Source organism: Daktulosphaira vitifoliae, unplaced genomic scaffold (genome assembly GCF_025091365.1).
Source record: "Daktulosphaira vitifoliae isolate Bord-2020 unplaced genomic scaffold, ASM2509136v1 Scaffold_2, whole genome shotgun sequence".
In the NCBI taxonomy this organism is placed as follows: Eukaryota; Metazoa; Arthropoda; class Insecta; order Hemiptera; family Phylloxeridae; genus Daktulosphaira; species Daktulosphaira vitifoliae.
In genome coordinates, this window is record NW_026099573.1 from 32,103,371 (window position 1) to 32,127,125 (window position 23,755).

The window sequence follows — 23,755 nt, forward strand, 5'->3', positions numbered from 1 at the left end:
CACTATCTAAAGATTTGCATCGAAGCGTTTATTTTTGATAGTGATTTTAATCACTGTCAGATATCATTATACTTGATCCAACTATACCACGTCACAACTGTGCCGCGACCCCCCTGTGCTGGGTTTTTTAATTAATATATTTGTATAATACATAAGGGATTACAAATACAGGTAGCTAATTAGTTTTTTATGACGATATCGCATGTATATAGCCTTTATTATCAATAGTTTTTAAAATAAGCTTAAAACAATAATGAACAAAAAATACTAGTATTATTGTGAAAAAAAATTTCGGGCGCTCAATATCCGAAAAATATTGACACTATTAGTATTGGCTTGTAACTAGAGGATTTAGCCCTTTTAAACCTAAAATTAACCCTTTTGAAGTCATGATTTCTAAACCTTGGTTGGGTTTATAAATTTTATAAATTAATAAAAATATATCAATTAATATAAATAAACTATACATAAACTTTAAAATTCATTAAGTTTATTTTTTTAAATTGCGTTTAAAATATAATTAAGATACCTTAAATAATTTAAAATAAAAATTTAATAGATATTATCAAGTTGAGAATTTATATCAAACAACGTTATATATGACAAACTTGATCTTGAAAGAGCGACAAAATAAAAGGATTTTACATGGTGTGTTATTTGTTAACAGTTAATTTGGAACTGGTATCATGATTAGTCGATTTAATTGCGATAACAAAAGCAAACAAGTAAATGACTTAAAGCTCTAAAAGAGAACTAAATATGCACACCTTATTCACACATATTAATTAATAAATGTTTTAATAAAATATTTTTATGAAAAAATGAAATGAAGGAAATATGTAAAAAATATTTAAAAACTACAAAATATGTCAAACATGTATTAAAAATTATTCAATACAGAACTTTCTATTTGAATTTGTTGTAGTATGAAACAATTTGTTTCTTGATGGACTATTTTTATGTATATGCAAAAAAAATTAAATTACTAAAGTACTCTGCCCTGCAAATAAGAACAGTTATATTAAATTCGAAAAACAACAAATGACGTTTTTTTTGCACATCTTAAACTTCGTGCAACATTAATTTAAAAAAAATAATAAGACTTCAGCTGTTGTAGACTCAAATTTCTAGTTATGACCATGAATTTTAGCTCCGTTTTTGAATATTATATTCTAATACTTTTACGTTTTCAGTACACTAACAAAGATAACTAAATTCAATTATTAAAAGTTTAAAAAAATGTTTTGAAAACCATCCATTCATTTTACATGGTAAGCCATCATTATGTATTATTAATTTTGTTATGTTAACTGTACCTAGGCCTATATCATAATAATATATTGATTCTTTTTTTTTATTATTATTTACATTTTTTTAAAAGCATGTCTACAAGATATTCAACCAGAATAGCTTGCAGATACAATGAAATTTTTTAGAACTGCATTCAAAAAATGAACAAGACATTTTTTAGCCCCAGAGTTGTATCCCATACGACCAAATTGGTTTACGTACAATTTTGTATGTAGTAAGTTTTGTTTTAAATTAGTTTTTGATTTGTTGTTAAGTAATGGCAGAAGAAGCCTTAGGTGCTGATTTAATATTATTCTTTTCTCATGTGAGTGGGGCGCCCATGTGAAACATTTATCCGTAATTAGTCCCAGGTATTTTGTTTTGGTCATAATTGGAATTTGAGTATTGTTGATTACAACAGGAGGATTGTTTTTTTTGCAAAGCGTAAAAGTTACACGGGGAGATTTATTTTCATTAATTTTGACGCGCCAATGATATTCATAATTTAAACACAAATTATATATTTTGTTAAGTTTATCATGAAGCAACAGCAAAAAAAATGCCAAATGATGTATGCACTTTTTTGGTACATTACATCGATAACTTTATTAGTAATAATGTTGAGGAATTGTATTTATTTTGTGATAATTGTGCAGGGCAAAATAAAAACTACCCTTCACTCAGGATGATTATGGTTCTTATTGAAATGATAAAAATAAAAAAAGTTAGTGTTTTTTGTACAAAGAGGACATTCGTTTTTATCATGTGATCGAGACTTTGCAACAATAAAAAAGCAACTTATCAGAGTAGATTGACTATATCTTTAGATGAAAATGTAGAACTTGTAATAAAATCATCAAGAAACCTCAATAAATTTATTTTGTTTTTTGTAGATAAAAATAAGATTTTTGATTATCAAACATAATTTTTTCAATTTTACATTAAAAATATAATTGAAATAGAATGTTTTAGTCGCAACAAAGTACTAACATAATACAGTTGAAAAATCTACAATTTCTAAGTATCATTAATTTGAATATGTATAGGACTGAATCATTGAAGCTAGTGAGTTTATAGATGGAATAATGATACCATTTCAAATTCAGAAAAAAAAATCGCAATACCTACATTGTCTCTACAAACTCTTGTTTATACTTCAAACTTACCAATCCTTGAAAGCAAAATTAAAAATTTGAAGCAACTGGCAAAATATATTCCTTAACTAACTTTACAATAATTTTGTTACAAATTTATATAGCTCAAACAAGATAAAATAGAAGATAATAATAATAGACTTATAATAAGTTTTTATAATTACATTTGTAATTTAGAATGTAATATTTAAATTTAATAAAATAAATTATTTGTAGCTTAATATAAAATAATCTATGCCGTGTATCATATTTATATTTTGTAAATTTTTGGTAATAAAAAAAGCTACTAATTTATATAAAAATGTTGGACTCTTCAAATGTTTAGTTATATAGCAAGATCTTAAAAGCCCTCAAGTACCTAGAGTTTTATAATATTTTTGTAAATGATTCCAGAATCATGTCTTATATTAAATTATTTAATAACAAACAATTTGGAATGCAATTTTTTTCAAACTTGTTATGTTTTTTGTTCATACTGAAAAATTGTATAACTTGGACATATGACATTTCTAAATTTAACAATTCAGTTATTTTATTTTAAGTACACAGATTTTTTTATTTATTTTTCTTACATATAATTTTGATTTATACTTTTAATTAAATAAAAAATAGTTCTTATTGTTAAAATATAAATAATAAGAATTATAATTACAAGGAATTATAAGTTATTAAAATTAATACTTTTTAAATAAAATGATAACAATATATTTTTTTTAATGAATCATGAAATTTAATAAATATTTAATTATGTATTACATGACACATAACATAAATAAATTAAACTGTACTTTATAATTACAGTTTTAATAGTTGTATATTATATTACAATGGTTTATCATAGTATTTTTCAATGATAATTTCTTCGAGAAAGTATTTTCCACCATTATATTATGATAATATATTGTAAACAAATATTTTACCACAAAAAGTTGTCCCCAATGATATATTCCATAATAATATCATATATATTAATAATTTTCCGAAAAGCATTTTCCTCGTTAATACTTTCCGACATTAATTAATATTGATGAAATACTGTATCGTGAACCTAATTCCTCAAAAGCACGTTTTTAGTTCCTATCAATATATCTGTGTATTGATACTATTATCAGTCATAACAAATAATCATTGATCTTAATAATTTTTAGTATTAACAACAACATAAGTTCTTAATCCATAGATTTGTAAAATATTTTATGCCTAAATTAAGGATAATTAACTGGATAAAATCGTGTTGAAAAATTTTGTTTCAAATGTATACATATGTTGGTAATATTTTATGAGTTATTACGTTGAAAAATGGATATTGAACAGTTGGGAAATGACGCCAAAGTTGCTGCTACTAAATATTTTACTAGCATGCTTCAAAAACCTGGTCAGCTCGAAAAGGTTGATCAATTAAAGAGTCGAATAACTCGTAAAAAAACCTCTACGGAAGCTATGTTAAAAACTGCTATGCAAAGTCAATTAGATGGAGTCACTGTTGGAATGGAACAACTAAAAGACGCACTACATGATATTAACCAGGTAAAAATTACTTTAAAAGAAACAAAAGAATCATTTGTGAATTTACCTTCACTTGGATATAAATTACAAGATGTGCGCAATAAACAAATGCAACATTCTCAATATATGACAGCTAATGAAAATATGAAGCATTTATTTACTGTGCCTGAAAGTATTGAAAAAACAAAACAATGGATTAATGAAGGTAAATTGCTACATGCTCATCAGTGTTTAGTTGACTTAGAGAACTCAAGAGATGATCTATTATTTGAAGTTTATAAATTACCAAATCAGGCGCCAACTGATAAAATTCTTCTTAAAGCATATTTTGAAGATGTAGAAGTAGTATCTAATATGTTAGGTAAACAAATCAAGCTAGTTTTGAGTAGAACATTGAATACTGTACGAAAAGAACCTATGGTTATTGTAACAGTCTTGAGAATAGTTGAACGGGAAGAACGTGCCGATATGTTTGCACTTCAGCGGCAGAAACAGTCTGGATTTATACCTCCAGGTCGTCCTAAAAAATGGAAAGAAATGTCTTTTGAAGTTCTTAGAAAGTCTGTTGACCAAAGAATTGAAGGAACCCAGGTTAATGAGAGATCTGACAATAAAATGTGGCTTGTTACATATTTTGAACTATGTCGTCAATTAATATTAGAAGATCTTAGAGTTGTTAAAACTTTGTGTGTGCCTTGTTTTCCTCCACTATACAATATATTTGATCGATTTGTTAACATGTATCATTCTAGTCTATCCTCGAATTTAGAGGAAATAATATCAAATGGTCTTGAAGGTAATGAGTATGTAACAGTTATATCATGGGTAACCAACACATATCCTGGTCTAGAATTAATGTGTCATCCAGAACTTAATATAGATGTTAGGAAAATTGGTCCTTTATTAAAAACGTCAATAATAAATGACTTACAGTCAAAGTATTTAGAATATATAAAAAATAATTACAAAGATTGGATGTTGAAAACATTGGATACAGAGAGAAATGATTGGTATGCTGGAACTTCTCCTGAGGTAGGCCCAGATAGTTGTTTTCATACTGCTGCTCCTGTTATAATATTTCAGATGATTGATCAAAATTTACAAGTAACTAAAACTATTAGTCAAGAACTAACACATAGAGCTTTATTATTAAGTGTTGATAGCATTACTGTCTATGGATCATCATACAAAGAAGCTGTCATAGAATTTAAGAAAAAACATTTTGAAGACAGAAGCAAAGTTCCTTTTTTTACTCAGTGTATCATAACTGTATTGAATAATTGTTTACAGTTTATTGAATTAGCATTAGAAATGAAGCAACAGTATTGGAGCAGTGAATTTAAAGATCAATCCAGTACAGCTTATGAAAAGTTGTTGAAGACTTTTCAAAATCTTAGAGATGAAGCTGCTCAATTTCTTTTAGAAGAAGCATTTCTTGACTTAGACTCACACTTTCAAGATTTGATTACTGTGAAATGGCTTAGTAGTTTCATTTCTATTGAAACTATTTGTGTCACCCTTGAAGATTATTTTCAAGATTATGTTCATTTAAAACCTAAAAATTTTGAATACATTATTTTAGAAGCTGAAGACATAATTGTGCGGCGTTACATAATGGCTATGTTTCAAAAAAAATTAACATTTAAAATGTATGATGAAAGACGTTCAGCAGCTGACAAAATGAATAAAGAAGTTGATCAATTAAAATCATTTTTTGCTCGTGTAGCACCGGTTGTGAAACGTGATACTGATTCACCTTTTGATGCTGTTATTAAACTATCAGAAGTTCTTAAAAGTGAAGATTCAGAAATATTATCACTAGATTTACATACTTTGGTAAAGACATATCCTGATATTACAGAAGATCAAATGACACGATTGTTAACTCTAAGAGGGGATCTAAGTAAATCAGAAATTCGTGAAAAAGTACAGTATGCAATTCAAGGTAATAAAGAACTAACAGGAATTACTTTAACCAAGAGTATATTTCAACAAATTGTATTATAATAAATTATTTTTGATAATTTTTTCATTAATTACTATAATTAAAAATTAAAACATGTTATTGTTAATTAAATTTTTTATTTATCAAATAAGTTATCTAGCTGTGTTATAAAACATTGTTGTAAAACAAAATATATAAATTTATTAATAGTGTACTGAAGATTTTGTAAACAATTAAGTAGAGAAATATTATTCTTTTTCTTATTATTAATTATTTGCAAAAAAAAAGTTTTGGGTTTTTTTAGTTACATTAATTGTTTAATCTATCAGTTATTAATTACTTTTTAGGATCATTCCTTATGATTTATAGAGGTGTCAATTGTAATTTTCCAAATATTTATAAAAACTAGCTTATTTATTTATAGTGGTAGTTTATATAATAAAAATAATTTAAACTAAAAACATAACCACTTTATATATTAAAAATGCTGTAACAAATAAAAGGTCCATCAGATAAAAAAAAAATTGTAAGAATAAAATTGTAACTTTTCTTTATATTACATGAGAAAGGAAATGTTTTACCAAATTAATAAATCACCTATATATATTAAAAAGCCTACATGGTATACAAAAATAATTATAAGAATTATAAACTTCTATTATTATCATTTTTTGTTTATAAGTTAGAATTTTAAAAACTGGTGAGGGGTTAAACTCCAAAAATACCTTTTTATCTACCCCTTACTAGTCCAGAGGCACAAACATAGATTTATAAAGTAATTTATTTACATAAGTGCCTTGTTATTAATATAACTTTATAGAAGTAAAACAAATGTGTAATAGAGGAGTTTAAATCCCAACTTCTACCTTATATTGTATAAATATATAATATAATAATAAAATGACAAAAACATGGAAATACAAAAATGTATTCACAATTGTATTAAAAATAACTAACTGATAATTAACAGGTGTTCAAAAGAAAACTTATAACAATCTTTTAAAAAAAATTGGTTATATCATTTTATTTCTGTTAACGTAACACAAAATGTAAAGTATACATAAAATTGTAATTAGCACACAAAATGGTGTCCTAATGAAAACTATGTATAGATTTAAAAAAAAAACATGGGCTGACGGTAATTATTTTATAAAAAAAAAAGTTAAATAAATAATATAAATATTTGTAAATCTAAAAATATGACTTTCAGATGCTTCTTTATGAAGTCCTAGACAAATTAAGAATAGGATAGTTTAGAAAATAATCAAAAAATTACCAACCAGTTCTTTTTGTAAAAAATTGGGTAATAAGGAAACAAGTTGAATGATAATTATGCATATGCTAGAAGTTAATTATGAATAGGATCTAGTTGTTTTGATTTCAGTTATAAATTTGTTATAAAAATATAAGTCATATAGCTAGGTAAAGAAGGAATGCTTAGGTGGATAAATGGAGTGACTAGAGAAGACAGGCTAAGGAACGAACAATTAAGAGTGAGTGCAAGTGTAGTGTCAATCGTAGATAAAATAAGAGAAAATAGACTTGAATGGTTTGGTCATGNATAGGATCTAGTTGTTTTGATTTCAGTTATAAATTTGTTATAAAAATATAAGTCATAGAGCTAGGTAAAGAAGGAATGCTTAGGTGGATAAATGAAGTGACTAGAGAAGACAGGCTAAGGAACGAACATTTAAGAGTGAGTGCAAGTGTAGTGTCAATCGTAGATAAAATAAGAGAAAATAGACTTGAATGGTTTGGTCATGTTATAACGAGAGAGGAATCAAAAGCGGTAAGAACAGTTATAGAAATGAATGTTGAAGGAAGAAGAGATAGAGGATGAGATGGAGGGATGTAATTGAATGTGATATGAGGATGGCTTATATGAGTGTAGATGATGTGGGTGATCGTGTCAAGTGGAAGTTTAGGATAAGAGTGGCCGACCCCAAGTAGTTGGGTTTAAGTCGAGGAAAAAAAAAAGGTCGAATAATTAACCTCGATATTTAAATACCACATGGTTGTTTCATTCAAACAACAATCATTATAGTAAGATATAGTTTTTTGAATACAACGATAGGTCGACACCAGCCCCTGATAAATGGATTAACTGGCGAAGCTGTTGCCAAACAAATAAAATTTGAATTCGCATTTTGGAGCAAACAATTATTATTATTTGCCTATAATTGACAAGAGGATTTAATTGTTGCTTTTGATTTTTTTTTGTCTTTCAAGTAAATTCGAGTATAGTAAATTTAATACAAGTAACATGATATTTATGAGTAGATAAGATAAATTATATCGTAACCAAGTAGTTGGGATTAAGCGAAGAAAAAGAAGAAGAAGAGGTAGGTACAGAAGGAAATTATAAATATATATATATATATACCTTTGTTTAATCTCGGATTCATTTTTTACATAAATCAACAAAATTGGTCAAGTAAAAGATAAGAATTTTCATGTATAAAAAATACATCATGTTTAAACTAATATCTTCTGAGCTTAGCATTGAAGCTACAAAATTTTCATTTACTTTAAAAACATTTATAATTCATTATATTTTATGATTTTAAAATAAACACAATAATTTCAAAGGTATATTTAAAAATTTTTCCATAACTTCACAAAAATTTTCATTAGTATATTTAATGAATTTAAAACATTGAATACAAAATTAAAATTTACTAGAACAAAATTCCTGATGGTCTAGGCAAAGTATTTGTCGGACAATTTAAATTGCTGCAAAAAAAAAAAAAAAAAATATATATATACTTTTTTTATTGAAAACCGAATACACACATAAGAATTAAAAGTAACTCTGTATTATTTATTATAGCACAATAGCAACAGTTTCATATTTTACTATTTAAATAGTATAATCTAATTGAAGGACTTTGTGCTAAAACAAGATAACTCCATATTGTTTAAATATATATTTTATCGGTTTTAAATTAAGATTAAAATGACAAATGCATCTATCTAAGAAAAAAATAGTTACAATAAATAATTTTTTAAACATAGTGTTTTTTACTAGTAGATAGGATATGTTATAAATTATTGATTTTTTCAGCTTCCTAAAATTTTTTGAAAAATGGAGTTATTTTTTTTTGCACAGAGCCTTTTAATAATTAAACATGAATTTTATTTTTATAACTCATTATAGGTAACTGACATTATTAAATATATTATTTAATACATCATTTCTTTAAAGATGATACAATTTTAAAGTAATTATTTTAGTTTTTGCATATGATTCTGTTTTTAACTAATTTGGTTTGGGATAATATTCATAGCATAACGTTATTAAACATATACAAGATACCTGAATTTGATCACTACTTTTCCAACTGTTTGTCCACTATCCATATACCTAAATGCACGATCTACCTCATGTTCCATGAATGCTTTATCCAAAACTGGACGAAGAACAAAATCATTGGCCATGCTAGTTAATTCATTCAATATCTTAAAATGAAAGCTATTAAAGTCTTGACTTTTATCACTTTTAAATACCTAAAATTTATCAAAATTATAATAAATGTAAAAAGAAAATATATAACAACAGATATTTTTTATAAAGAGAATAAATTTAATTTTATATAAAGAAAACATTTAATTGAAGAAATTCTTTAAATAAAAAGTAAAATAATCACCTTTCTCTTTCTAGGTACATTGTTTATATATCTATTTGAGGATTATTAAACAAACAATTATTTAACACAACTGTAAAACTACTAAACAAATATATAATACTGTAAGAAACCTACAGATGGATTGATACTTAAAGAATACAAGAGCACAAATTATATACTCACATTTGATATTTTTAACCATAGTAAATAAAAGAAGCTACGAATGGCTCCATAAGAATCTGATGGTAATCTATGAGGTCCCACTAGAATAACAGTACCATTCGTATTACATAGTTGTTTACATAGATTACTTTTTACATCACCTGCTGTATTAAACACATAATCATAACTGAAATGAGAATAAAAAAAAAATTAGAGAAATTAAAAATATTTTGTTTACTTAGATAATAATACACAAATTTCAAATATTTATAGTCATACCCAAAAGGTGCAGTGCTTAATAATTGATCTATGCTGACAGTTTCGGCTTCATAAGTATTTAAAGCACCAAGATACTTCATTAAGTATGATACACGATTTGTACAAGCTACAGTAACATTTGCTTTTAAATAACAACATAATTGAACTACAATAGATCCTGTCCCACTATCACCACAATAAACTAGAATACTACCAATTACAAAAAATTAGAATGAATTCAAAATTAACAAGAAAAAAAAATAATCAAGATTAAATAAATTACTTTTTATCTACAGCATTAAAAGGATTTAAATTAGCTTTTTGAAATATAGCTAGCCATGCCAAAGATCCTGAATAAGGAAGAGTAGCTGCTTGTTCATGAGACAAATTTCGTGGTTTATGGGTAACATATTTATCAGATACAACAATTGTTTCACAAATAGAACCGCAAGGAGCCCACGGAGGAAGACATACCCATACTTCATCATTAATATTAAGGTCACGTCTAACTTCTGAACCTATATCAATGACAACACCAGAACAATCACGACCTAATACTAGGGGAAATTCTCTTTGAAATGATTTCTATTGAGATAAAAAAATTGTTTAAATTAATATAAATATTTTAATAAGAATACATTTGAATGATTTACCTGATAGGCCTGTTTGATTAAAATTTTTCTTAGAAATGATCCATAACCAGTTGCTACTAATAAATCTACTGGGTCAATAGATGCAGCTCTAACCATAATCATTACTTGGTCAGATTTAGTTATTTCTGGTGTGACAACATCTTCTAAGAGAGCTATACCCTATAGTTATTAAGAATTAGATAATTTAAATTGATTGGCAAAAATATAACTTCAAATATCAGTATAACCTGCATTGTATAGATATAAATATTTAAACAAATATATTGTTATTTTGAAAAACATAATTTCAAATATTAAAGTAGACAAATTAAAATTTTAAGTACCATTGATTAAATACAATTATAAATTTGTACTTAATTAATGAATTAGTACACATTTAATTTTATGAAAATTAAATAAATATCATATAGTTCGGTAAAATTTTTTATTTATTAAATTATTTTATCTATTTAACACTAAAATATTTTATTTATCACTAAAATATTATTAATTTTAAAATAATGATTTTTTTATTTGGTATAAATAAATACATACAGTGAAATTTTTGTGCAATAAGAAAATATATACTTATCCTATATTATGTATATTTCATTAACATGAAATCTTCTTCTTCTTGTTTTTTCTCGCTTTTTTTTTTTACAGCTTCCGATTTCTCTCTCCTCATAACATGATTAAACTATCCAAGTCTATTACAATTATACACCCTCTTCTATGTTCATTCCATATCCTATCTTCTCTAGTCACTCCACTCATCCATCTAAGCATTCTTATGTCTGCTACACTCATTCTTTGTTCTACTTTCTTGTCAACCGCCCAACACTCAGAACCATACATCATGGCTGGTCTCACTACAGTCTTATAGAATTTACCTTTCAGCTTCATTGGAATTCTTTTATTGCATAACACACACAACAGACGCTTCTCTCCACTTCAACCACCCGCACTTAAATCTGTGTATTACATCTTTGTCAATAACACCGCTCTTTTGCACAACTGACTCTAAATACTTACTTTTGCACAACTTTATTGGGCAATTGTATATCATACACAGCTTTTTTTTACCTCATGTACCTCTTTCTCACTAATTAAATATACCAGTCCACCTCTTCACGAGATATGTTCTAATGTCTCTTTTGGATACTCCATATTCAGTAATTTTTTAGAATACTCTTTTCATCTTTTTTTCACATCATCATTACTTTTATAGCATCCTCTTATCAACACTTTTTATATACATTACATACATTACATCTTTAATATATAGATTACGAGTTTGACAAAGGAGAATTTTGAGGTAGGTGACAATAGGCGAGGACGTGATTGAGGTGGAAAGTTTTAAGTATTTAGAGTCAGTTGTGCAAAAGAGCGGTGTTATTGACGAGGATGTAATACAAAGGATTAAGTGTGGGTGGTTGAAATTGAGAGAAGCGTCTGGCGTCTTATGCGATAAAATAATTCCAATGAGGCTGAAAGGTAAATTCTACAAGACTGAAGTGAGGCCAGCTATGATGTATGGTTCAGAGTGTTGGGTAGTTTACAAGAATGTAGAGCAGAGAATGAGTGTAGCAGAGATAAGAATGCTTAGATGGATGAGTGGAGTGACTAGAGAAGATAGGATATGGAATGAACATTTAAGAATGAGTGTAAGTGTAACGTCAATCGTCGATAAGATGAGAGAAAATAAACTTGGATGGTTTGGTCATGTTATGAGGAGAGAAGAATCGGAAGCTGTAAATGAATGTTGAAGGAAGAAGAAGAAGACATAGTGATAATCTTTAGACCTTTTTCTCTCACTTTTGTAAGTTTATAGACTTCTTTCTTCCTTTGTTCCTAACCTATCATACAACTCATTATACTTTTTAAACTTCGTCTTACTTACTGCACACTTGACTTCTTTGCCCAAGCGTTTATACTACATCCAATCTTCACTCCTTTTGCTCTTCTGCTATACTTTGAACTGCTTTTTCTTACTTTCTATTATTTTGTTACATCCTCATCCCATTACCCAGTTTCCTTGTTTCCTAGCATTCTTCTGCTATTCTCACCAACAATTTCCATGAAAATTTAAAATTAACAAAAATAAAATAGATCAATATCATAATGGTCACTTTATTATTGTATTTATATCTAAGGAATATTAATATTATATTTGACTATCAATATTTATGTCCATCATATTTAAGTAATTTAAAACTAGAAACACAAGATAGCTTACTTCAAGGCCATTATAGCTAGTAGCTGAAGCAGCTTTCATATGAGTTACAGTTATGGCAGATGGTTTTACATTAATACCAATCAAAAATCCAACACCACTTCCAACAAACAATCCAGCAAACCCAACATAAACATGAGTACGATTAACTGAAAATTATGTTCATTTGAAATATTTTATATTTTAAATAATACAAAGTCAATTTTTTTAGTTTAAGTAAGTTTGAGTATCAGTTAAAAAGTTATTAATGATTTTCATTATTAGGATAAAAAAAAAAACTATTAATGAAATTTATTGATATATATCAAGTATTAAATTTTTATAAATGACTGCTTTAATAAGACATTTATTCAACTAATACATCATATAATTAAAATTTAATAATTATTAATACTTAATTATATTATTATGAGGTTAATTTACTACTTTAAAAGCAATTAATCATTAATTTACCTCTAGCAAAAATATTTATATCAATATAACTTTCATTATAATTTTCAATACTTGTATTTTAAATGATTTAATATATTTTAAATATAATATATTTTCATAGTGGGATCGTGGCACAGCTGGAACAAGTATAGGTGATATCTGACAATGATTAAAATCACTATCATAAGAAACATTTCAATACAAATCTGTAGATAGTGTTTAATTTTAAGAAATTGGTGGATTATTCCAAAAACAAAATTAACTCCTATTTTTTGTTTCACATCGACTGCCAATTGCATATAAAAAATAGGTCAAATAGATACAAATTTTTTTTTTTTAACTCCTAGTATGTAAAAGAAGGTTTATTTAAATATATATTTAAAAGACATAGTATTCCCAGAACACTTACAAAAGTTAAGTTGAAAAAGTTCAACTTTTTATAAAAATTTTCAAGTTTTCAAAAATTTAAAAAAACTTTTCTCAACTTTGAAAAGGCAAAGTAATCAGAATAAGAATAAATTTATACTTAATGTAAGTTAGATTCGAGTAAATTTTATATTTATTGGAGGACTCATTACTATGATAAACTTTTATAAAGTATTTTAAAATAAACAAAAAAAAAATTTTAAACACAAAAATAACATGTTATTTAACTACAGCAGCCGTTTGCACTTAGAAGATAAGTCGTTGGGACAAATTTTTTTTTTAATTTATAGTACCTAACATAAGCTTTAATTTGACATATGTTTAAATGAGGCAGTATTTCCGGAACATTTTCAAAAGTTAAGTTGAAAAAGTTGAGTTTTGTAAAACAGTTGCTATTTTAAATCCTCTCTTGTAGACAATTAATGGGTCAGATTTTTAAAAATATTATATTAAATAAAAGTGAATTTACTTAAGATTTTTATAAAAAAAAATTATTTTAATTTGTTCATTTTTTAATAAGTTACTTTTAGAAAAAAATGTTGAAATTTACCAATATTAAAAATTGTACTTTTTTGGGGGATTTGTGCCATTTACAGGGAACAAGGGAAATATTTTCAACTAGATACAATTTGTAATCTTTTGACGTATCATTGAAAGAAATTGATCCAGTTAGAACTGAGAAAAAGTAGCAACAGACAAAAAAAAATACACAATAATAAAATTAATACCTTCTCAGCTTCATATAGAAGCTAAAATGACTGCCAATTTGTATACATTTCCATAAACTTGAACTAGTTGAGTAAATATTGAGAAAATTATGTCAGCTTAATTGTAGAAAAGGAGTGGCAACCAAATATTTATTTTAAACAATATGATGGGCGTTATTAGGACTGGATTTATGGATTCGAACATCAATGAAATTGATCTTATTAAAACTAGTGAATTTTTTTCAAACTATTAAATATATCTTTTTATTCCTTAATAAATTTGGTTTGGCCCAAAATGATAAAATTTTCATATTATATTTATATTCATATTATATTTAAATAAACTTACAGTTATAACCAGTTAAGTATATAATTTTTGATTGTACAGAATCAATTATAAAGTTCAAGTCATATTGTTGAATTGTACTTTTAGCTTGCATCCATGTTTCAGAAATTTGATCCCAAGCTAAATTAGCACCTAACTGTGCATTTTGAAAGGTCCTAGAATTCCAAATTTCTAAAGCTACTTGATTTGTGTGTTCTGCCCAGCGTTCAAATGTGATACTGCCATTTTCTAATATTGATGACCAAAATAACTAAAACATAAATAAAATTTTAAATAATGTTCATAAAAATATTGCTAAAATTGGTAAACCTTTAGAGTTTCAATGCTGCTATTTATGTTAGACACCACTTTACCCATTAGATGAATTAGTATAACTTCATAATCTAAAAAAAATTTAATCTTTTAGTTAAGGATTTTTATTTTTTTAGAGTAGTAGCTATAATGAATTTACCTAATTCAAATTTAAAAGATAACTTACAATGTAGATTCTAATTGTGGTCCAACAAACATTGGTTTAAAGGACAGTAACAATATTCTATTTCCATTACAGTAATTCTTTATCAAAGATTAGCATTACTTATGTGATGATTTAATAATTTATAAAATAAAAATTCATTTCTGATCAAAAATATTTCAATAGTTAATATTATCTTCGCTATAAATTATAGAAGTTAACTAAATAACTCCTAAAGTAAACTTATTATTTTTTTAAAATGATAACTGTTATCAATGTTATCTAATGGCTAACAAAATGATAAATATTAACACATATCAAAATTAATGCTAATGCCCATTACAATAAATTTCATCAGGTAAAAATTTTTGACAACTATCTTGGTTGACTAAACTATGTTATTATGAACTACTTTTTTAAATATTACAATTAAGTCTTTATCTATTGGAGTAATTATAAAACAAAGGCATCCTTCTTTATTTACGTTTTTGAACACAATTAGGGCTGGACTAAAAAAGTCATCTAAACAACCGCAGACATAGAAGGAGCAATGTCTTTACTAAAGGGCTACTTTTTTTGGTTGGGAAAAGAACTTATTGCATGAATTTTATATTTTAATTTAAAAATAAATCAAATATTTTGTTAAAAGATTTTTTAACAATATTTCCATTAATTTTTTTAGCAATATCACATCAAATAATTTTAATGATAATATAAGATTTTAAATAATTATAATGTATTAGTAATAATAACATAAAATGTATATTTAGGGTATTATGTATTCAGCTTGGTTAGTTTGATATATTTTTAATGTTTTGATCGCCTAAGATATAAATTGATTTTTATTTTTAAAAAAAGTAAAAGATAAAATAAAAAGAGCAGTAAAATTTAACATAGCAATGAAAAATTTTTTTCTTGTGCTCCCATGTGCAATGGTCTGACCACCAAAATCACAATTGTGATAGTGGTCTTAAAAACATTTTTTGAAACATTGATAACGTTTTAATGTATCAACTGTAAATTGTATTATGTAAAATACATATATATATATTATCATTAACTATTTAAGAGACTTGTACTTGGGGATTAAGAATAACTGCTGGATAGTTTAGTGGGAAGCTCTTGCCCGGATAATGAGATATGTATATTAAATTTCCAATCCGCATGCATATATTTTTTTTTGGTTTCTGAGTATTGAACAATATGTCAAGGGTCTAGAATTAAAAGAATATATCAACCAATTTTTCGATTATTAGTCTATTTTAACCAATAAAAAAAAATATTTTTTTACTATTAAGTTTTTATTGCGTATTTGACTAATCTATATTTTTCCATTTATAAAGATTTTTTATTTTTGACAAATTATTCTAACAATAAGTGTAAAAATAATTGTTAACACGATTCATTATATAATATTGTATCTTTATCTTTGTTTATCTGGCCAGCAATGTGTCTATTGTAGCATAGTTTTAATCAGTGTATGTTCCACCGCTGGACGATCATCGACGCGTTAATAGTCACAATTGTATTTAAATCTTTTCATTTAAGTTTTAATTATACATAAAAATAAGGAACAAATATTTTGTAAAAATTATTCATTCTTGTTTAAATTTAATGTTTATTACATTAATTAAAAATTAAAAAATATCAAACAAATTATTCATAAGTGAGCGTTCAATTTATTACCAATAATAATCCCGCTTCAAAAAAATAATGTTAAATTATACAATGCCAAGAATATAGCTAAAAAATCCACTGCTGTTAAAATAAAAATTGAAAATAATCCTTAATCTGTATGATTCTTTAAATTTATAGAGTTTGACAGTAATTCAATATCCATAGCTTCATGTTCAATTAATCGCTTCAAATAATTTGTATTTTTAAATGCTGAAGCTGGTGTTAACACACCACTATAATAAATACAATATATTTATAAATATTATCATATCCCTTGCTTCTATTCCAACTATTTGGGATAGGCTCTACCTTATGATTTGACAGGATTTTAACAGCAGATATCAAACTGACGCAACTTCATTATGGCTGAGGGAATCAATAAGGGGTAAAGTGTGTCAATGTAAAGCTTCCAGATGGGTGACCATATGGGAATCAACAGCAAACAGCACAAATGAATATAAGCATTAAGGTGGCAACTGAACTATCTATTGCACCAAACCACTCCTAATATATTTGACGAAAGAGAACATGAGGGTGATAAAACAAGGAGAGTAATGCCAATAAACAAGATTGTGATAGATACAGTGAAATTTTAAATATTAAGGATCATTTGTACAATAGTGATATATTGAAGAGAATGTGACATAGAATTAAATGTGGGTGAACTAATTAAAGAGAACCGCCTAGTGTTTTGTGGGATAGAGAATCACAACGAGTCTAAAAGGTAAGTTAAATTAGACTGTAAAGAGCTGTGTAAATTGTTGGGTGATTAATAAGAAAGTAGAGCAGAGAATGAGTGTAGCTGAAAATAGAATGCTTAGATTAATGAATGGGGTGATTAGAGGAGATAGGATAAGGAACGAACATTTAAGAGTGAGTGTAGGTGTAGCTTCAATTATAGATAAGATGAGAGAAAATGGACATAAACGGTTTGGGTCATGTTATAAGGAGAGAGGAATCGGAAACTGTAAGAATAGTTATGGAATGAATTTTGAAAAAGAGGTGGCTAGATATGATTAGGAATGATAAGATGACTGCTGGTGTGGGAGATTGTGGTAAATGGAGGTTTAGGTTACTCCAAGTAATTGGAATAAAGACAAAAGAGAAGAGAAGATATAAATTAAAAATAAATTTAATAAAGTTTTGATTAATTTACCCTTTTGGAATATTGTCTTGCAATAAAGTTACTGCTCCTAAGACAACTGCTTTACTAGCAAATCCATAACCAGGATTTGAAGCTTTGATCTTTAACAAAATAATTTATAATTTAATATTACCTTAATATATTTAATAGTAAATAACAATATGAAATTATAATTTGAATGTAAAAATAGCAAAAACGGAGATAATTTGTATAATACTTATGTATAGTGTATACATTTCATTATATTTATATCCACTATACTGTTTAAACATTGAAAGATAGGCAAAGTTATATTTAGGAGTCAATCAAAAGTCTTTTAATTTTTCAAAAAACCTTAAGAGCCAAAAAAAAAATCTATAAATAACTCAAACAAATATATAAGTACAATAATTTTTTTTTTATTAATATTTTAAATGTCATTAAAATTATCATTAATAGTGAAAATTGTATTTTTTTATATGAAGGGTTCAGGAAAGTAATTTTATAATTAAAAAAACAATTTTAAAAATTCTAAAAAAATTAGAGATAACACATTTTATAGCTCTTAGCACAAAAATTAAAAAATTACCTAATTACAAGTTTATTTACCTTTAAAATTATAGTATTGGTAGAATCATTTTGTTTATTAGTATTTTTAATGGAGATGTCTCCTTTACCAATAAATGTAAATGAAACAAATGAGTTTTCGTTATTTTTTTCACTTGGCCCTTGTTCACTTGCTATTCCCAAAGAAAATATTTTTGGAAACTATAAATAAGTTGTTTTACAATACCAAGAATTTTTTATTTTAATAACATAAAAAAGTGACTTACATTAACAAAAAGGGTCTTCAATGGTGGAATTAAAACTAAACACGATAGTAAAACACATAAAAATAGATTGACAACAGCCATTATTAAACTACCAATAACTATGTAATTTCTTACTTCACAGTTAATAGTTCTTTTTTCAACTATTTTTGAATAATTTAATGATCTTGCTATTACAGCTTGATCTGGTTCTGGCATAGGTAGACACCACTGGCTTCTCTTACTAATTTCTTGCTTATGTAATATTCTAAAAAAGATGCCACTTATTATTTATTGTGTATATATTTATCCATTTATAATTAAATGCCTAGTTTTGATTAATTTTTTAAAATAAGTTTATTTTACTATACAGTATATAGTTGTTGTCATAGAATAGTCAGATGAAAAGCAAAGTGACCATTGGGGCCTTATGGTAGCATACACATAATAGAGTATACAGCATTATTACAGTATTGAGCTTTGCTGAGATTTATTTCTCAACTTTTCGTGAGAGCTATATGGATAAAAATATAAATTAACTATAAAACAATGATTGTGATGAATAGGTACACTTATTTATAAAATTAAAAAATTACAAAGTGCCACCCCCTAGAATTATTCGAATACATGAAAAAATAAATTGTACGAAATTTGGAGACGATTGATCAACTCTAAGACGTGCCCCAAGGGGGTTAAAAATAACCCCTAAGGGTGATTTTTTAGTTTTTTATGTCTATCTCAAAAACTTTAGCTTTTACGAAAAAGTTTATTCGACCTTTTTTGTAGGTATACAATTTTTCTATAAAAAGTATATATAAAAAAATTTTCGAAAAGTTCTTATTTAGCCCTAAAAAAATAAAAACGTATATGTTCTATTCTTGCCGTTAAAACTGTTAATTTATAATTCGTTCATTATAAAAACATAAAAAAAGTTCATTTAACCGTTGTTTTAAATTTAATTTTCTATACATTTTTAAATTGACAATTTTTCTATTATTTACTATTCAAAACCTACAATTTTTTTTAATTTTAATTAAAAAAAATACATCAGAGTAAAATTAATACCGTCTCAGTTTCACCATTGAAGCTAAAATAATGTTCACTTACAAATTTATATACAACTAGAAACTATATAAACTTGTAATAAAAATATCATCTTTTTTGTTTTTAATTTTTCTAAAATAACAGTATCTTCTATTCCACTGAAGTAATTTGTTTTATTTATATTTTGCCAAGACTTTTGGAATTTATTGAAAATAGGAACATCTGGTTTACGTCATCTGACGTATTAAATTTTACTTCAAAAACACTTTTCAATATAATTTCATAAATGTGATGTCTGCATGGTAAGTATAAAATATCACGCCCTAACATTTGCTTGGAATTTATTTTAAAATTTCTGGCCCAATCCATCATGCTCATTGGATGGCCAAGGCCATTTATTGTTTAAAAATTTTTTTGTTTCGGGGCCAATTTAAATTGTCAATCAAAGAGTTAAATATTCGTTCATTATGTATTTTTATTGCAAGTTTATATATTAAACAATGATTTAAGTGCACCAATGTTGCATTAGCGACAAATTTAGATTTAAAATTTATTAAAAATATAATTGATTATGAACCAATAGATAAAGATATTTCTAAAGTAGTTTTAAAAAAAAATTTCGGGTCACTTATGGTACTTAGTATCCCAATCAGCAGCATTGGCATTTTTTGATGATGATTTATGTGAAGATACTAAAATTATAATAGTAAACTCATTAAATAATCGGGAAGAAGATCTATGTACAAACAAACGTATAGTAGTAGGAGTAAATGAAATTTATGATTTTAAAAATAAAAGTATAGATGATTTTATTTCAACTAATTCAAAGAAGTTGTTTGAAAGATATGACATTGAAACAGATTTTTTAAATATCAATCCTTTGTTGTGGAAAGACAACAGTCAATATATCAGAGAAAAAATAATAGTAAATATTTTAAAAGTTATAAATGATTTGGCAGAGAGGGGCGTGATACTCATAGAAAAGTATAATAATATTTTAACAAAAGTCGAAGCACAAAAATAATACCTATTACAGATTGTTACAGAATACCGGCTTTGTTTTCCTAATTGCAATAAATACACATTATCCCAAGAATTTTAAAAAAGATAAATTATTTAAAATTTGTAGTAAATTTTTTTAGTACGTTTTTCTTTGTAAATAGTTAAATAGTCTCAGTAAACTGAGACGGTATTAATTTTACTCTGATGTATTTTTTTTAATTAAAATTAAAATTAAAAAAAATTGTAGGTTTTGAATAGTAAATAATAGAAAAAATGTCGATTTAAAAATGTATAGAAAATTAAATTTAAAACAACGGTTAAATGAATTTTTTTTATGTTTTTATAATGAACGAATTATAAATTAACAGTTTTAACGGCAAGAATAGAACATATACGTTTTTATTTTTTTAGGGTAAATAAGAACTTTTCGAAAATTTTTTTATATATACTTTTTATAGAAAAATTGTATACCTACAAAAAAGGTCGAATAAACTTTTTCGCAAAAGCTAAAGTTTTTGAGATAGACATAAAAAACTAAAAAATCACCCTTGGGGGGTTATTTTTAACCCCCTTGGGGCACGTTTTAGAGTTGATCAATCGTCTCCAAATTTCGTACAATTTATTTTTACATGTATTCGAATAATTCTAGGGGGTGGCACTAACAAATATTAAAAAAAAAAAACCTCTCATGTAGCTAAGAGTCACCCTGTACCTGGTACAGCTTATACTATTGTATGTGCGCTCTATGAACACTACATACCACTGAATATATTAAAATGCTTTTAACTTAATAATTACTTATTCAAAAGTTATTATCAAACCATCAATTAACATTTTTTGTAAAAAAAGAGCTAATAAAATAGCTATTTTAAATTATTAAAGATCTTATCATTAATTTTTGTTTAATTAATTAAAAATATACTTTTAATAAAGTCTAAAAATGAAAAAATTGTTAAAAAAAAAATTACAGCAAAATGATTATTAGATCAAAAGGTATTGGATTTGTCATGTCTTTATGACTCATTCTGTATAGTATTAGATATGCTAAACAATGGTAACATTTTTTTGGTGAAAACACTAAGGTAAAGGCACTAAAGTGTTTTTTTTATTAAAAAATTTACTATAATTTAGTAGATATGAACAAAATGGACCTACAGGATTGAGTACATGGTGGTCCACCTTCTTAACTAAAACAAAAACAGTTTAATAATTTAAAAAATATAAAGTAAAATTAAAATGAATTCATAAAAAAACCTAACTGCTGTTTGGACTTGCATGCCTCTGGTTAATTATCTATTGTATGAATGGTCTACCTTAATTAAACACATTTAAGTCTGGTAGACTCACCACAATCAAGACTTGTTCTGTCACATAATATATGCTATATTAGTATTAAAAATACTAAAATAGCTATTAAATTATATTTTATATAATATATGCTCAATAGATAAAAAAAAATTAATACAATAATTTTTTTAAAACCTATGTTATCATACTTATTCAACTAGAAACTAACAATTTATTGAATTAATTTAATCATCAAGTGAATGATTATTTTATGAAAGGAAGAATATTTTAATAAAATTTTAAATCTATTGTAAGAATACCAAATTCTTAAATTATTGTATATACTTAGAGATATTAGGTTTTGGTCTAGTAGTCATTCCAATGGATTTATCTAGTAAATTTCTTATTCGTAAACGTTCATTGCCAGTTGCTAAATGGTATATTATACTTTTCCAAGTTCCATCATGCATTTTCACATCCTAACAAAGTAATTTGGAGTTAATTTAACTTTCAGTCAATTAAAATATCAATTTCATGAATATTTCTAATAGTATATATTAAAATTCAAGAAGCTCATGTTTTCATAGAGTAAAAAATTGAAGTACTGTTAGTATATTATTCAAAAAGAAATATAACTAATACTTTTACTCACTGTATTAAATTTAGATGATTTGCTTCCTAGTTTCATATAGATATCAATACTTGTTAAATTACCTAAGAGAGAATTGAAAAATTTATTATTGAATAATAATTTATTCCTTTAGTTACCATTAAACTTTTGAAATAAATAATCGACACCCAAGTCAGCAGGAACACTTTCCATGCCTAAAGCATTTACAATTATAGACCCATTTTTTTCAGCTTCATTATTATACATATAAGCCATTTTATCCATGAACTATTAATTAAAAATTATGTAATAATATACACAAAAAAATATAAATATATGTTTATATCCATTTATAGTAAAAGTCACATACCATGACTTTTTCAATATATATAGTTTTTAAAATTATTTTATACCTATAATATTCTTATATCAAAATTTTATTTTAGTTTTATAGTATTAAGTCTTTAAAAAATATAATTAATATTAAATGATTATGATTTATATCTAAGAAAATTGAATTTATGTTTAATTCTAAACATTTTTTTATTTTTCATTTTCATTTGTTAACAAATTTTCCTATATACATAGAATTAAATTTACAGATTAATTAATTGTAAATATCTTACCAAAGATTCACCAGTAACATCAACATAATGTGTTCCTTGAGACACACAAGATTTAACAACTATTTCCCCATACAAATAATATGGTCCAACACAATTTATCACTACTGAAGTAATTTTTGTCATTAGTTGAACACATTTAAAGTCTTTTAAGTCAACTGGTATGATATCAATTATTTTGTCCTTATAACCATCTAAACATGAAATCAAATACACAAAAGTAATAAAAGAGAAGTTTAATCTTTTACTCTAGTGCTGTAAAAGATTTGAATTAGAATATTTAAATATTTTTATAAATATTAAATAATTCTTTTAATTGGTATTTAATAATAGAAATAGTTTCAAACTACATAGTTAATACAATAAATAATAACAAATTTTGACTTGGAGTAATTTTAGAAATAAAAAA

At 25.5% G+C, this 23,755-nt stretch overlaps 3 protein-coding genes across 7 annotated transcripts in view; 1 reads left to right on the forward strand and 2 right to left on the reverse strand.

Moving 5' to 3' along the window:
• The first annotated feature begins 3,561 nt into the window (after positions 1-3,561).
• Positions 3,562-6,168, forward strand: LOC126899862 (exocyst complex component 3). The gene has a single exon (XM_050675094.1). It carries the CDS (start codon positions 3,744-3,746, stop codon positions 5,955-5,957), a length of 2,214 nt encoding a protein of 737 aa, XP_050531051.1. The 5' UTR covers positions 3,562-3,743; the 3' UTR covers positions 5,958-6,168.
• Positions 6,169-8,464: 2,296 nt separating this feature from the next.
• Positions 8,465-15,411, reverse strand: LOC126899867 (reticulon-4-interacting protein 1, mitochondrial-like). 2 transcript variants are annotated; one of them, XM_050675100.1, is made up of 10 exons: positions 15,196-15,411; positions 15,027-15,100; positions 14,721-14,967; positions 12,810-12,955; positions 10,595-10,753; positions 10,225-10,526; positions 9,963-10,151; positions 9,705-9,870; positions 9,212-9,402; positions 8,465-8,628 (listed from the first exon to the last, which is right to left on the reverse strand). In XM_050675100.1, exons 2-10 carry the CDS (start codon positions 15,072-15,074, stop codon positions 8,574-8,576), a joined length of 1,503 nt encoding a protein of 500 aa, XP_050531057.1. In that variant the 5' UTR covers positions 15,075-15,100; positions 15,196-15,411; the 3' UTR covers positions 8,465-8,573. The 2 variants fall into 2 exon arrangements, with proteins under 2 accessions (XP_050531057.1, XP_050531058.1); XM_050675101.1 differs by having other exon boundaries at positions 15,169-15,411.
• Positions 15,412-16,164: 753 nt separating this feature from the next.
• LOC126899870 (saccharopine dehydrogenase-like oxidoreductase) overlaps positions 16,165-23,755 on the reverse strand; it is a 9,614-nt gene continuing 2,023 nt past the window's right edge. The window contains exons 3-11 of one of the 4 annotated variants that reach the window (XR_007702725.1): positions 23,350-23,540; positions 22,882-23,011; positions 22,766-22,827; positions 22,459-22,592; positions 18,805-19,048; positions 18,581-18,739; positions 18,005-18,093; positions 17,158-17,352; positions 16,960-17,081 (exon numbers count right to left, since the gene is read on the reverse strand). Coding sequence is in view for 3 of the 4 variants with exons in the window: in XM_050675107.1 (XP_050531064.1) it covers positions 16,958-17,081; positions 18,005-18,093; positions 18,581-18,739; positions 18,805-19,048; positions 22,459-22,592; positions 22,766-22,827; positions 22,882-23,011; positions 23,350-23,540 (1,133 nt within the window). In the remaining variant the exon portion in view is untranslated. Of the gene's footprint in view, positions 17,082-17,157; positions 17,353-17,537; positions 17,651-18,004; positions 18,094-18,580; positions 18,740-18,804; positions 19,049-22,458; positions 22,593-22,765; positions 22,828-22,881; positions 23,012-23,349; positions 23,541-23,755 lie in introns of those variants that run through there. The other 3 variants (XM_050675107.1, XM_050675104.1, XM_050675106.1) reach the window with 3 other exon arrangements.